This window comes from Chelonia mydas, chromosome 17 (genome assembly GCF_015237465.2).
Source record: "Chelonia mydas isolate rCheMyd1 chromosome 17, rCheMyd1.pri.v2, whole genome shotgun sequence".
Lineage (NCBI taxonomy): Eukaryota > Metazoa > Chordata > Testudines > Cheloniidae > Chelonia > Chelonia mydas.
In genome coordinates, this window is record NC_051257.2 from 17,904,924 (window position 1) to 17,921,472 (window position 16,549).

At 43.5% G+C, this 16,549-nt stretch overlaps 1 protein-coding gene across 4 annotated transcripts in view; it reads left to right on the forward strand.

Moving 5' to 3' along the window:
• The window catches only part of COL26A1 (collagen type XXVI alpha 1 chain), a 221,305-nt gene that overhangs the window by 49,124 nt on the left and 155,632 nt on the right, over window positions 1–16,549 (forward strand). For 2 of the 4 annotated variants that reach the window (XM_037880523.2, XM_037880525.2), the window contains exon 3: window positions 4,403–4,506. In XM_037880523.2, the coding sequence (XP_037736451.1) occupies window positions 4,403–4,506 (104 nt within the window). The remainder of the gene's footprint in view (window positions 1–4,402; window positions 4,507–16,549) is intronic. The other 2 variants (XM_043531229.1, XM_037880524.2) reach the window with 1 other exon arrangement.

Sequence of the window (16,549 nt, forward strand, 5' to 3'; positions counted from 1 at the left end):
TAGTCCTTGAAGGATTTCTGAGCTCTCCTTTGGCACGACTCAGAATGGCTGAGAGTAATGCTAACACAGACTGCTTATCTTGCGATGTGGAAGCAAGTTTGACAACCCCCACCCCTCCCCGTGGTTAGGCCAGTTAGGTACAAACAGTTTTGTTTATATGTGTAAAAAATAAATGAATCCAAACAAACGGGAAAGGTATTTCCTGTGTGTAAAAGGCTGTTCTGTTTATGCCACAGCAGAGACAGTCACTCCTCTTTGACCCGATTGCTGAGGATCAGATTCAGGCGAGTTGCACGTTCTCCCTTTCTTGTGTCATGACTGGCTGTTGTACTCAGCAATGCTTCTTTATGAGCAAGAGGAATGTGCGTGTACTGGGACTTGAGATCCGCAGTGTGAATACACCACTCATATCCTCTCAACAGCTTGATCTCCAGTATTAAGAGCTTGGCTAGCCACAGTCAATTGATTGATCTGCCTGTATCCCCAATCAAAATGTTCTGTACAGTCTTTTCAGAGTCTCTTACTCATGTATCCAGATCCACTGGTTCCTAAACCACGATCACACACTGAGAAGCACTGTGGTCTAGTTAGTTAGGGGTTGATACTGGCCACTCTTGGAGACGGGACAGTGGGCTAGATAGACCACAGGTTTGATCTAGTATGGCAATTGCTAGGATTGTTAGTCAAGACCTTTTGGGTTCTCTTCCAAATCCTGCCACTAACGTGCTGTGTTATGGACAAGTTGCTAAACTTTGCCCGGTTTCCCCTTCTATAAGTTACTTGCATCCCTTGCAGGTGAGCTGTGAGGGTTGGCAGCTGATTATCTGTAAAGTGCTCTGAGAGCCTTCACTTAAAGGAGCTGTGCAAGTGCCATGTTACCATTTTGACATTCGCTTGCGGTGGCAGTGCCAGTGAATGCGGATGGTGGCACGTGCATTATTGACACGAGGGCAAAGCTTTTACTGTGCTTTTCTTGAAGCATTCAAGGGGCATGTGGCTGGATTGATGTAGGGGAAAACCACCGTAAATAGCTTACAGCATGGTCTAAGGAATCGTGCATAGGACTGGAACTTGAGACTTGGGTTCCAATCCACTCTGCCACTGACCTGCTGTGTGACCTTGGGCAAGTTCCCCTTCTGTACCTCCTACCCTTTTTGTCTTGTCTATTTCAACATATGCTCTTCAAGTTTAAGGCCGTCTCTTGTAATGGATACATGTATTTCTTAGCATGATGGGGGGTCTCTTTTTCTTGATTGGTTACCTCTTGTCACTACTGTAATACAAATAACTAGTGCCTAGACTGGGTCCTGACTTGCTTACTGTGATGAGGATAGGATTTGACCTAATGTATTATGTTCTAAACTTAAAATAAAGCAGCACTATCTGAGGTTTGCCAGTGTGGAGCACACAAGACTTGAGTTGGCATCGAACCAGTGAGCTAGAGGAAAAAGGCTCCCTAGACAATTATCAGTCCCTATAGCCGTCTATTGCACTCTCCACCCCGCCCGCCCCCCAATCTCTCGAACTGATGTTTCTCTACCATTTTTCTCCTCCTTCAACTGGTAAGTAGGCTCCAAGAGCAAAAACAACTCTTCTGTGTCAATTGGCCAGTGAGTGGTTGTAAAATACTCTGACAGTGGATCCACACCCCTCTCATTCTAGTCTTCACCATCTTGTGATGTGCTGATATAACATCACATTGTGTGGGACATCAGGCTCTGATGCAGTGTCACGTGATGAAGTTGTAATGTTGTCCTGTGACATTGTGCAGACCTCAGTTCGGTCTGATGTTTCAATCTGTCCAAGGCTTGCCAGTAAGAAACTGGACGGCACCATGAACATCCGATTCCTTCCAGGAAATTCAGGATGCATGGTAATCCTAACTGAACCCCAAATCTGTCATGTCCCAAGAAGTGCCTGACTCCTCTTGGTTTGAGGAGTCAACCTACAGCTAATTCCTGAGTACTGTGTTGACTGCTGAGATTCTAGCCTGGCTCAAGCCACTCTCTGCACCTCATAATGAAGTTTGAGAGCGTTTTAACATCTTGGCAAGAACCACGATTTGAAATTGCGGTGTACTTGGAGACGAGCTGGCACTGGTAATGGGACAGAGGCTTTCATTTCCAGGTCAAACACAGCTGGGTTGTTACTGACAAAGTCGTGATCTTCTGACTGCTGGTTCAGGGCTTAAGCCAGGCAAGATGGGCTTTGGGCTGCCGCTACAGGACTCTGAATCAGGAGGCCTCAGTTCTGTTCCTGACTCTGCAAAAGATGTTCTATGAGACCCTCAACAAGGTGTTTAATGCTGCTGTTCCTTAATTTTGCCGTCCGTTTTAAGACTGTGGGCCTGTCTACAGGTTAGGCTTGGTGAGAGGCTTATCTCCTTATCAAAGAACCTGGAGGTCAATACCTGTGGCTGGAAAGTGCTGTAGTGAAGAACTAGGTGAAGTTACTTGGCTCAGTTTGGCCCCGATTAGACAAACATCTTGCTCCCAACTGGGATGCTTCCTGGCAATTCAGCAGCAAGGCCAATGACTGAATGGTCCAGGGAGACTAAATTATTCTCCCAGGTCAGGGTTGTGGCATGCTGCTGAGGGAGCTTGTGCCACTGCAGCTCATGCAGTGCCTGTCCTGTGGATAACGGAGAAAACTTGTCCGTCTCCAGAGTGAGCAATCGGCATAAATATCATTTACGTGCTTATAGTAGCAGAGGCCCCCACTTATGTTCAGTACACGAAGGGACACCCCTTGCTGATCTGCTTGCATTACTGCTGCTGCTAACAAATTAACCTTACCACTTGTAGTGCAAGACCTTTCCTGATAGGATCCCACACTGCGACCTGTAGGAATCAAGGTTGGTTCTCATTATTTAGTGCTCCATTTGGTGAGACAAGCTCTTCTTGGTTCACCTTTCTTCCATGCTCAAGCATATAGTTCATCCTCCGATCATGATCATACCAAAAGTGCAAGGGACTTGCTTCCAGTGCCGGACTGCCTGTTAATTCCAGCTCTTGTTATAAGGTAGAGATCCCCCTCATCCCAGCAGAGGGCAGCCCATGCCAATAGAGGGAGTCTGCACATTCCTTCTGAGAATTATTTTCTCTGTAACTGGCCCTGGGTATTGCAGTACACTAGAGTAATACTGGGCTTGGTGACAGAGCTCCACCTACTGGCGTTTCTAGATATTGCAAGTCACAGGCGGTTCCTGGTAGAATGCAGTACATTTTAAGTCTGTCACATGGTGTAAGTTTCCCTAAAAGAATTATAAAGCCACAATGCAGAGTTCCTTAGTCTCTCCCCCTCCCCGCCTTCATTCTCTCCTCCTCCTGGCCACACCCCAGTTCATTGTATCAGAGTATAAATATGAGAGCAAGTTTATAGAATATAACTTTTTTTACACGTTAAAACCTTCCATGTTCTCCTGAAGCTTCTTAAAGAGTGACAACAATTATTCCAGCTAATGCGGGGAAACCTAATTTGCTGAATATATAATTTTTTTTTGGTAGGGCCAAATTTTCAAAAAAGAAGCTCAGGATTTGCATGTAGTTTAATATATAAATGTGCCTGTGGAAATAACATGATTGCACACGTGTGTCAGGTGATGGTGTGTGCAAATCGCTAGTTGTGCATACGAATGGCTATCGAGACTATCACTAAATGTGTGCACTATGATTTGTATTGTAATAGTGCCTAGATGTCCCTACTGAGATCAAGGCCCTGTTATGTTAGGTGCTGTAAGGGAGAACCTGCCCCAAAGAGCTGCTTATAGATAAGACAAAGAAAGGAGGAATTATCCTCATTTAATGGATGAGAAACTGAGGCATGGATTAAATGAGGTCACAAAAGGAGTCAATGGCAGAGCCAGGAATTGATCCCAAATCTCCTGGATCGTATTCGTGTTCTAACCACAAGATGATTCTTGCTCATTTTCGTGTGCACAGTCATGCTCTTTGTATGTCCCAGTGTCGATAAACAATTTGTGTGTTCTGTCTTTGGCCTTCCTTCTTGCAAACTGATCCTCTGATATTATGGTATGGAGAAACGTAATGTATATGTGGGACTGTGTTTAGTGAATATCTACCAAAAAAAAAAGAGTTCTGGGAACTACTGGGTTTGGTGCCTGGGGAGTTAAATACACATGCGCTTCTCTTGATCCCGCACCCATTCACGAGCAGAGCCATTCAGTTCAGCAGCGAGTAAGCACAGCAGGATCAAACCCACAAAGTGCCGATTCCCTCACCCAAACCCACCTGGCAACTTTGTATGTTGCCAGTTACAGCAGTTGGGCAGTTGGATGCTGGGATAGTCCCATGCGTGGGACAAAATGGCCCCTCTGTAGAAAATGGCAGTGATAGTCTGCAGGATGGGGAGGTGCAGTTTGTTGACTTCTCGTTTGTGTTAGTTACAGGACTCTTATCAGGCCCACGTACAAAATGTCTTACCGAACTGTGACCACCCTGGAGTGGAGGTGCTGTCCTGGGTTCACAGGGAGTAACTGCGAAGAGGGTAAGTCAACTGGACATCTGTATCTCTTCCCACAGAGTCTTGGTGGGACAGGAGGAATTGGGTTTGGGTGAGTTTATTTTGGCTGAGTTGCTTTTCATTTCCTCAGTTCACCATATGTGGGTTTCTCTCTCTTTTCTTTTCTTCTCCTCCAAAAAACTCCATTAATTTTCATATGAAACACACATTTTTGTATTGCAAGCCAAGTTCTAAAAGGAGAGCATGGCAGGTGAGTCTGGAAGCCATGTGTGTGCCAGCTGTGATTTCAGAAACCTGCCGTGGGTAGCCGAGCACCCAGCCGTTACTTGGGCATGGGAGTTTGCCGTTGGTGGATGACTGATGCATTTTTGGTTTGATACTCCCATTGTGCTCTCCTTCAGAAACCATGAATCCTGCATGCAAGCTTGTCTCCTCAGGGGAAATGTCATTCACGTTAAATGCAGGAACCCTCCTCCCCCCCATCCCACATGAAATGGAGATACATCTCAAAATACATTACCATCAATTACTGAGGTCAATGAAATTGAATCATGAACCACCACTTATAGCCTCTTAAGTTTATGCTAAAGAAATTGAATCGTTCATCTTCTAGACTGAGCTGCTTTATTACTTTGTGTCCCAAATTTAAGCCTGGGCAGGTTAAGAGGTAGGCCTATGTCTATCCAAAACACAGCTGTGTCCCTAGAGATCTATTAACTGAAATTACTCACCGTCCTCACTACATGTAGATAATTTTTAGCCTCTACCATACACAGCACAATTCAGTGTGTCTGCATTTGACATCAGATCTGTCACATTGGGGGGGAAAAAAAAGAACTCATTTTTTCTTGAAAGGAAGAAAGGAAAAGGTTTTCCTTTCTTTTCTCACCTCAACTGAAGATGAGTGAGTGATTTTTTTTTTTAAATTTTTTGTATTTTCCTCCTTCACTTTCTTTAGCTTATCTGCAGTCTCCAGGGTTTATGAATGTGCAGAGCTTACGCATGTCTATCTCTGATACGGGAGTATCAAAACTTGGGTCTTGCTATGAATGCTGTGTGGCTACAAGTGGGAAGGCAGGCTGGGTAACCTGGGCCCTGGGTTGACATCTAATTAAGGTTGGGATCGGAGTGAGGGCCAGTGGCTGTCAAATGAGGACTTATCAGGAGCTTTCAGCTTCTCTCCTACAAGGCATTCTGTGACCATGTCCCGCCACGGGCAGTCCTGGTTTGTTTGTGCCCTTGGGTCATGGCATTAAGCACGCCGCAGACAACTCAGGTGACTCTGCAAACTCTAAATCGTCCTGTGACAGTTGCAGAAAATGGAGAATGTGGTCCTAAGCTGGTCACTTCGTTGTTGTGGAAATAATAGCCTCCCAAACCTCGTGGAAATCTAAACCTAGTAAAGCTACCACAAAGCAGCCCTGCAGCTCAGGTTCTCATTTCAGCAAGGTACGAAAGAGAATGAGTCAGAAAGAGAGAAGGCCTGGAATGCAGTGAAATAATGGCCAAAGGCCAGCTTGGTTTCTTAGCTATCACAGCACTGAATGGTGGCATGGACGTTTGATAGACATGGCAAAGGACCAGTTATTGGCAACACACCCAGCAATGAAGATTCAGCCTGGTACAGAGTTCAAATTGAGCTGTGCAGCCCCATTAGCCCTCAGTAGCTCAGCACAGATATAAGCGATTACAGCTTTGTAAGCAATTCCATAGATGGAAAAAAAAAAAATCCTTCTCCATCCCTCTCTGTTGTATCCATCTCTGGAGTGTTAATGGGAGTAGAAAGCCATAGACGCTTGTTTGAGAGAGTCAGCAAAGAAGACGGAATACTCATGGGAGCAGGTCTGTTGGACGAGGTGACCATTTTATGTAGCTACTTCTCAGTGGAGAATATTCCTTTCAGGCTTGCATACGGTGTTCCGGAGCGTTGACAAGGTAAAAGTGAGAAGCAGCCCCCTTTTCTCCCATGTTCACACTCTCTTTCAAAACATCTGGAGCAATTGCTAATCCCAGCTCCTGAAAACCGAACCCCGATCAGTAGAACTGCGAGTTGCCGCTCCCTTTCTGGCAATAGCGTTGACCTTAGTGGCTTGTACTGAAAAACAGAGTGAAAATCATCAGCTAAATAACAGGGACATCAATTTAAATTCATCTCTCTTTATCTGCTATTGTTCCAGTAATGTTAGGTGTTAGTCTCGCTAAACTCTTTCAGCTGCAATTTTCTCTGTATTTTCAGTTTTTGCTTAGTATGTTTGACAGCACTTGGTAGAGGATCGGTTTCCGTTTCCCGTATATAGTTAGTTTTTCCTATGGGGCGGGTATGTGTGTGGGGAACAGCAGTGCAGGATAGAGAACCAAAAAAACGTGATTAGGAAACTGCATGCGTAAAAAAACAACTTGGAAAAAGTAGTAATTTGTTCTTCCACTTCTCCTGATTCCCTTTTGCTTTTATTTTTTTAAACTGTCTCTTTAAATCTGTGAATGCTTTTTGTGCTTAGAAGTCAGTGTGGCTGCATGAGTGTAATTGGGGACAGAATTTGCTTCTTTAAAGGTACATTCTGACCACAATATGAAAGTCCTGTTCCTCAGATAATCTCACTGTACTGCTCCATCTGGTTTTATTTAACGTGAACAACAGTGTTCACAACTGATGGTCCCAGCCTTCCACTTGCTTAAGAGGAGCCTTGTTTTCCTTCTGTGTCTGGAGGCTGTGGTCTCCTTTCCAAGTGGCACTGCCTTTTCACGCCCAGAGCTGATTACGACGATAGAAAATTAGGGTCAAGCAAAATAATTGTGAGGCAGTTTGGGGACCGTATTGTGGGTGGGCGGCTCCGAGAATGAGAGATGGTGAAGCGGCAAGTTTTAGGGACCCCTCTTTAGGCCCGTGGGACCACTTTTTGGAGTGTAAGGCTCAGAAAGCCCCGGCAATTTGCTCCTGCCTTGATCCACAGCAAACCGCTACAATGCCAATCCCGCTTTTTATGATTCCTGAGCGGAGACTCTGAAGAAGCCAATGTGGCCTCTCCAGTGAATGGATTTTTATTAGCTTCCATTGGAAAAGGATTTTGTCTTTATTTCTTTAACATTTAAAGGGTGGAAAGACACAATTTCAGTAATTCGGAGTCTGCAGCGCAGCCACCCCCCACAAAGTGCTGCTTTCAACTACCGGAAGGGGGCTCCAAAGAGGATGGAGCTAGGCTGTTCTCAGTGGTGGCCAATGACAGAACAAGGAGCGATGGTCTCAAGTTGCAGTGGGGGAGATTTAGGTTGGATATTAGGAAAAACTTTTTCACTCGGAGGGTGGTGAAGCACTGGAATGCGTTACCTAGGGAGGTGGTGGAATCTCCTTCCTTAGAAGTTTTTAAGGTCAGGCTTGACAAAGCCCTGGCTGGGATGATTTAGTTGGTGATGGTCCTGCTTTGAGCAGGGGGTTGGACTAGATGACCCCCTGAGGTCCCTTCCAACCCTGATAGTTTATGAAACCCAGGACATGCAGGGGAGCAGTGATGGTCTGTCCTTGTTCTCCCTGGGTTTCTCTTGCGATGGGGTAGTGTGGGATGGAAGGCTGGTTCGGTGGCACTCTGAATGTCTTGAGGTGCTCTGGTTGTCACAGCCTTCTCTTGTTGGAAGTCTGTCCTCCCCCAGGGTGCTCCCTCTCCCCTTCAGTAATATACTGCACATTGAGGGAATGAACAATTGTTAAACTCAGTGGAGTATTACCAAGTGTCTTGACCTTTAGCTAATAGGTTCAGTTTGAGAAAGTAACCACTTAACTATCACCAGCTGGCGGGCACCAACTTAATGCTGATGGCTGCAGATTGTTTGGATTAAAATTTATCTCTGGAATTTAACTCTTGCATTGCAGCTGACAAAGAAAAATCTTAGTTTTAGGGAGCCTGGTGTGTGTATGTGTGTGTGTGGGGGGGTTGCTTTACTCAATCTGCTGAATGGGGGACAGCTGCTTTAATTATCCCCTTTAAATCACTCTGCCCTTAGAGGGAAGCTGCCCTACGCACACCCCACCTCTCTCTCCTCCGGGCATGTCAGCATTTGAAAAGGCCCAGCTAATTCCTGCACTATTTTTGCAGATCTCTGAAGAGCTAATTCATTAGGTAGTTTGCTAGATTCCCCAGATTGCACCAGACCTTAAACTGCTTCTTGCAACAAACCCCTTGCTCGGCATTGGACAAAGAGGGAGACTTAACAGAAATGAGTCTGGTGAGCTTAACTGTCGGTGGATAATTTTTATTTTTCCATTTTATTTTATTTTATTTTTTTTAAAACTGGAGCCCTTGCTAGGACAGGAAATGAATCCACTGAGCCACCCAGCCTGCTGAATGCTGATATAAAGAACATATGGAAGAGGGCAGTGCAAAGGTGAAGTGGTTTAGCGATTGCAATCATGCATCAAGCTGATTGATTTGAATCCAAGATGATGCTGACATTTCAACCCAAGCTTGTTTTCTATTTTCCCCCCTCCCTTGATGGCTGAAAGTTCAAAGCCAAGAAGAATCTCCTGGGAGAGGAAAAGGGTCCCCAGTCTATTCAGGGGCTCAGCACTGCATTACCATTAGCTAGCTAGTGAAGACCTTGTTTTACTTTACAAATCTGACTTTTTTTTTCTAACTCAGATTTAGGATAGTAGCCAATAAGCTGTTTACCCTTCAAACAAAGTGTTGACAGAGTATTTGGGACTGCTCCCTGCCTAGACTATCCCTCCACTGTTAAAGTGACACTGTGTCTTTAAAGGTATGTTTTAAAAAAAATAATGTTTTTTTAAAAAAAATATGATTAGGAAGTCGGTGATCCTGGTTCTGAATGATGATTAACTCTTTCTGGTCCTTTGTGTTCTTTTAAATGCTCTTGAGATGAGCATATAACAATTTAATAGTAAAGTGACTCTGTGTGTGTGTGTGTGTGTGTGTGTGTGACCCTTCATCCTCAAGGTTTCAAAACATTTATTAGTATTTGTGTTTCTAGTACCCAGGAGCAAACAGCCAACCAACACGGATTAGAGAAAGTCAGAGAACATGGTAGAGGGGTGTGTGAAAGTGAGTGACAGAGCTGGGTGTGTCTGGGATTTCTAAAGGAGCCTAAGGAATTTAGGCACCCCACTCCCTGAATGTATCTGAGAAAAGGAAAACTCCCCTACCCTTGAAACAAAGGCACTGCTGGGCTGGAATGGGAGAACCAATCTGCTTCAGCAAGGCCACACAGTGGTTCTCACTGCGGGAAGGGAAGACCAATTTAAAATTAAACTGGAGGGTGAATTTTAAGCAGGCAGCATATAGTTACATAGGCAGAATTTTGGTTAGGACATTAGGATTATTACTCCTTCCCTCCAAGAAAGCTTTCTTGAGATGGTAAGGAGTCAACATTTCAGTTTTGCATCTCTTCTGTAAAAACAGATGCATTTTTTTAAATGCTGTGTCTGGGGGTTTTCTCTAATTTCTTCAATTTAGATCTTGGTTTATATGAACCCAGGGCAATCCCTTAACCTGTGCCTCAGTTCCCCATCTGTGAAATGGGGGTAAGAGCAAGAAACATGCTATATAAGAGGTAGGGCCAGAGTTCTATACCAACATGTGCTGTATTTTACTTAATAATGGTGTATGTAGGTCACAAATTGCTTTAACATATGTGGGTGAGCATCACTGGCCACTGAATCACATTGCCTCCTTCCTATGTGCTTTCCTGTGAAAATATTTCTGATGCTCTGATTAATTTGTTTCTCCACACCATTAGCACACATTGCTTTGGAAATAGGTAAGTTAACACGGTGTAGCTGATTATTCTTGTGGGCAAGGGTTTTTGCCAGTGGTGTATAATTGCTGCTATTTCTCATTTTTCTTTCTTCACGCTCTTGAAAGATTCACAGTAGTACCCAAAATGTCTGAGAAGAACAGTGTGGGTAGGTAAAGGCATGGCCCTGCTTATTCTGTCACTGTTCACTTCTAATACTCTGTTTCTCAGTTGGATTAAAAAGAATCCAACTGCTGTGTGGATCAAGCAAGCCTTCCTTTAGGACAGGGAAATCCTCTCACAGATGTAGATATCTGAACACTGATTCTGGATCAGGGAAGTTTCACACTACAATTTCTGGGCCTGATGCTGATTTTGAATTCACTGGTCTAAATTGGGAGAAATTCAGTTCAACAGATGTAAAACTAATGTGTGCGTGAGATCAGAATTGTCTGTCTTCCACAACAGAATGATCACCACAACCTGTAGGAGCTGGAGGGTGTAGGCTAAGGAGGTTAGAGGAAGACTGTTAACGCTCAGTGTACTGATTTGTTCACAAGAGAACACCTTGGCTTCTATTCCCACCTCTGCTGCTTTCTCACCATGTGACTTCAGGCGAGTCAGTGAATATCATTGCCTTGGTGTATTGTAAATGGTGTATCTGCCAATTGTGCAACAGTGTTATGGGACTTCCTTAATGTGTTTGCATCGTACCATGGGGTCCTGGTTCGTGACTGGGGCTTCTAGATGCTACTGCAGTACAAATCATTTTGAGAATCCTGTGTGGAAGGGGCCATTAGAGGTAAAATGAAAGACATGTGCTTTAAGTTCTAAAGCATCTCAACCAAAGTTTTATAAGGAATATTTAACATCTCCTTCAAATATACAGAGTGAGCAGCAGACCCCATTACAGTGAGAACTCAAGATCCTCTTCTCAAAATTATCCATACTTCACATGTAGCTGAGTAACAAGAGGGAAATGGAGGAGATGCCAGGACTAAGTGACCAATAAAATGTTTATTTTTGTCAGTTACAGTATGTTTAGTTGTAAATTACTCTAAATATTTCACTTAGCTGGTGAGAATCGGTCTTGTCCGTTTTCCTAAGTGACGCATTGTCTGAGTAACACCCTACAAAACTGAAATTCATTATATTTCCAATTGTGTCCCAATAAAAGGAACATTGAAATTTGATCTTGTGTTCCTCAGTCTAATTTTGTCTTTTTGATGATTCATAGATTTTTAAGGTGAGCAGGGACTTTTAAGGTGATTTTAGTCTCACTTTCTGCATAGCACAGGCCATAGAAGCTTACCCAGTAATTCCTGCATCAAGCCCATAACTTCTAGTTGAGCAACATCCTATCTTTCTGAAGTGATGGAGAACCCATCACATCATTTGATAAGGGTTCTAATAGTTAATTGCCCTCACTATTAAAAATGTTCACCTTATTTCTAGGCTGGATTTATCTTGCTTCATTTTCCAGCTGTTGGATCTCATTCTGTCTTTGCTTCTATTTATGAGACCTCTTTTCTAGACAATCATGAAGTTGCCTCTTAACCTTCTCTTTGGTAAGCTAAGTTGAAAAGATTCCTTAGGATGGTTAAAAACTTTTTATAACAGGAGTGTTTGTGTTTTCAGGTACTATCAGATTCTCAATGGGAGAGACTTCTAATGTTAGAGCAATGGACTTGGAGTCCTACTTCTAGGCCTTGACTCTGAAATATGCAGATCTGAGTCCTACTGAAGTCAGTGGAAGTTCTGGATGCTCAGCCCACTTGAAAATGAGACTCTGGAGTCTCTCCATGGCTCTGCCACTCATTTTTCTGGGCAAGCAGATTAACCTCCAAGCCTTAGGAAAATGGGGCTATCTCTCTACCTTGCATGAATGTTGGGGCTTAACATTTGCAAAGCACTTGGTCCTACTCATGCCCTGCAAAGTATTATCAACAAACACAAATTGGGAGGATGGGTATAAATCATTTGCTCATCCCATAGATAAAGAAAGCATTTCTAGGTTTGCATTGCTAATAGGATGAAGTGCCAGAGAATGAGTATAAATTGGACCTTGGTTTTTAGAAGGGGATCAAGGCCTTTTAAAATCTGGTGAGACAAGTTTGTCAATGGTATATAGAGGAAACTCTACAGCCTAACTCCTAGTAATAACGCTGTGTTTGCTGGGGGGGAAAACGATGAAGCTGGAATAGCAGCAGTCCTCAAAGTTTCTTGAACTAATGGGTGGCGGCAGGGAGTGTTCTGTGATTATAATAGGGAGTTGGAATCAGGACACATGGGTTCTGTTTGACTGTTATGGGCTCACTGAGAGACCTTGAGCAAATCACTTCTGTACCTCCATTACAAAGCTAGTGAAACTGAGAGAATACTTCAAAAACATTGACTCTCAATTCCGAATGTGTAAGCATTGTGAGTTCTTAAGATGAAAGAAAATATGGATTCTTGTTGCCATTGTACTCTTTCTAAAAACTTCCATAGGATTTAGGTGACAACCTGAACAAATAGGGAATAAATGATTTCAACAGTTCTTAAATGACCTCTTGCTATGAAAAGCATTCCTCCAAACTATCTGAATGCTTACTACCTCTGTTTTTAAAAAAAAAAACAAAAACAAAAAAACCCCTAGATACTTTTTTGAAAAGTGGCTATTTTGGTGGTGGTGGTGGGCTGATAGCTTAGTAACCCCTACTTTAAATTTACCCCAAATTTTGGACACTATTCCTACCCTGCACCCTCCTGATGCCCACCATATTTCAAAGGACTCTGACATATGTTAATTTTAGAGTACTTAGGAAGGTTGACCTTTAAACAGAATTTTTGACACAGCCTTAAGTATAGTGACGCTGCTGCACCACCTAGAACATACAAATATTCAGATCTAGTACATACACTGCTCCTCTCTTAGGTTCTGGGGGCTTCAGGAATGGACATTCCAGATCTCCCAAGCTATTTAAAGGGATACTACTCAGTTCCTATACCCAGGTCTCAACTCTGACTGGCCATGCTGACCACTTGGCAAACTCTGGCTTCAGGCAGCGTGTTGGTGTTCCCCCAGTCGGCTCTTCAGTGGAGTTCCTGGAGCGTGTGGTAACTGTTGGAAAGGGGCGCAGCCTGATAGAACTTTCTGGCATCTGTGCCTCAGGACTACTTAGCCAGGCTCAAAAACGTTACTCTCCTAGCTAGGGAATGTGTCAAAATCCCCCTGTCAGGTTTCCAAAGATGTTGACACTGTATTCCATCCAGCATGTGAGTTTTCATTTTTATTGGACACTTTTTTAATCTGGTCAGAGGGTAACTTGATTCAGCACCTAATGTCAAAATAGTTGGAATGCTAAATATCTACAGATGTTATCTTAGAGTAATGATGATTAAAAAGCTGCCTATGTTCTATGGCCTTGTCCGCATTTTTTAAGCGGCATTCAAATTGAACCAGTATTTACAGAATCTTTATTTTTGGTAGGTTGTTTGCTTCCTCTTGTGAAATGTTTGAGAGCCTCATGTTTCCCCTGTACTGTTTTCAAAACTCTTAAATGACCAAACCTCCCACCTGCAATGGATGGGTTTCCTATGTATTGCCTTATTCTTTGTACTGCATTGTGCTAAACGCTGTTGAAACAGAGTCGGACATGGCCTCAAAGGGCGTACAGTCTAGGAGATGAGACAGCGAAAGGGTGGGCAGGGGAAACTGGCTGGGAGAGGAAGTGAGTTGCCCGTGGTTGCACAACAGATCAGGGAAAGAGCTGGGTCCAGTGCCTAGCTGAGTCTGTTTGACGGGAACACACTGTCTCCCTGTAGGTACAGACATCACAGCAGAGCTCTGCCGTGAACTTCTGACATTTTCTTTTGTCTTTGCAATGTATTTGGCTCCTTTCTCATTAGGATTTGCTCTGCCTCTAGTCCTGTAGTTACTGTCTGAGAGGTGCTGAACATCTTGCCCTCACAGAGTTCTATCGGTCCAGGGACATTTTTATGGCTTCTCTCACTGTGATATGGGAACCCTGGGAAAGGATTTAAAATAAGATTAACCGGGGGCAGTTGGCACTCTGCAGGAACAGTCCTTGAGGAAGCAAGCTGGGTCCCAGGAGCAGAGCACAGAAGAGGTGCCAGGGCTCAAATGGCACCATAGTCTTGCAGTCCAGCAGACATGCCTCCCTTTGGCTGTCTTGTCGCTTTCTCTGATGTATGAATGGTAGGAGAGCAGTAGTCGTGATCATGTAACCCTCATGGCTGAAGAATGGCAGAGGACTCAAAGGCAAAGCCTAGAAAATAAAGATGAATTGCTGCGATAGGTCTTGGTAAAATGCATTAGGAGAGGCTAATGCCAAGCATCTGCTTGGTCAACGTCTGGAGCTAATATTAGCAATAGTGGTTTCTCTGAGGCTTGTCCTAATTGCATATTTTCTTTGTAGAGAACTTTTCAAGAGTTGAACTCCTAAGATCGCTTTGCAAAGCAGATAAAGACCAGTCAGAGAAGCCTTTTAGAACAGAGAGAACTGGGTGCAAAGGTTTATTCTGCAAGAGGGTTCCTACACGGATTACAGACAAGCAGGCACATCTTAATTTGTGAAATCACAGAGTGAAATTCTCTCGCCTATGCTATGCAGGAGATCAGGCCAGATTATGGTGGTCCTTTTTGGCCTTAAATTGTATGAATCTTTAAGGCGTCCATTCAGGTCAGAGCAGACACTCGGCTTTGATGATGAAAGCTAGCTCTTTGGTCAGCAGCAAATGCTGTCATTGTGGCTCTGATATAGCCCTTATGTGTTTCTACTCGTGCTTTTTACGGCTAACCTGCCTTAGGGGAGAATATTGACTATGAGAATGGGGCTGAGTAGAGGGAGAAATAGAGAATGGAATATTTGATGTTAAATTTCTTTTATTTTGACCTAGAACATTTCCATTACATTCATTAAAGGTCAGTTTGAGTCACTTAAAAAAAGTAAAAGCATGAATGTAGGTTGTGGTGCTAATATTGGCTATTGGGTGTGTTTAAAAAGCTAGGAGCATGTAAATGTCTTGGGCAACTTCCTATGTCCAATGACAAACTTTTTACACAGATGTTTACACCATCTAGGAGTCAAAAGAAAACTAATAATTGGAAAATTTAAGAGGAGAATCTTGAGCTAAGTTTATAGCCTAAAAACTCCTCTCGGGAGTGTTTTTTCCTTGCTTACCTTCATAGCAGTTGTCTTACTAGATCCTTATACGCTGAATAGGATACTATTTACTCATTACATTCCCTTCAGATCTTCTGCAACCCCCTGTTAAATTCCCAAGTTTCTCAATGATTTCCTCCCAGCCAGCTTAAAAACTGTTGGCTGACGGTCTTTCCTGACCATCTGTGGTTTTGTCCCCTTCTGATGGCTAGTTTTTGGTTCAAATATTGCTTCCTTGCTCTATTTCTGATACAGCTTGAGGTAAGAACGTGCTTCTCGTTGTGTGAGCTTTCAGAGTATTGCACTGAGCAGCATCGGCTGGATTTTATTGGCAAGGCTTTCACTTTGTGTCGGTGGCGGCGGAACCTCTATGTGAAGAGGTCTAAAGAAATAACAGTAAATGAAAGTGTTCAAGCCAGGAGGCGACTTCACTGCCTGGTTTTCAAAGATGTCAGCTGGAGAAGACTTGCTAGATAATCCAGTCTGTCCATCACATTTCAACCTGGTCTGTTTACTAGTACAAAAGGTATGAGGTTCTGCAAGATAAGGGAATAACCAGATTGAGGCAGTACAGAGAGGCCTGTGTGCTCTGCAGTAAGCTGGACCTAAGGTTCATGGCAAGATTTCTATATTCTATGCTGAGGCTGATGGAAATCTTGTTCCATCTTCATTGGAAAATCCATAAAATGTAGGTTTTTAATTAAATAGTATACCAAATGCATTATTCTAGCATCTGTGTCTTTATAAGAGCAAATACAAATTATTGTATGCTTGTGATGGCACGTATGGTCTTGCAAAAAGAATATGGGGAGCAGGGGTAGGCAGGGATCTGATGATGATAATCTTCAAATATGTTAAGGGCTATTATAAAAAGGATGGTGATGAATTGTTCTCTATATCCACTGAAGGTAGGACAAGAAGTAATGGTCTTAATCTGCCACGAGGGAGATTTAGGTTAGCTATTAGGGAAAACTTTAACTAGAATGATAGTTAAGTTCTGGAATAAGCTTCCAAGGGAGGTTGTGGAATCCCTGTCACTACTGGAGGCTTTTAAGAACAAGTTGGAGTGACGCCTCTCAGGGCCAGCTTCTAGGTTTACAGGGTCCTGCCTCCGTGCCGGGGGCTGAAGTTGATGACTTCTTGAGATCCATTCCAGC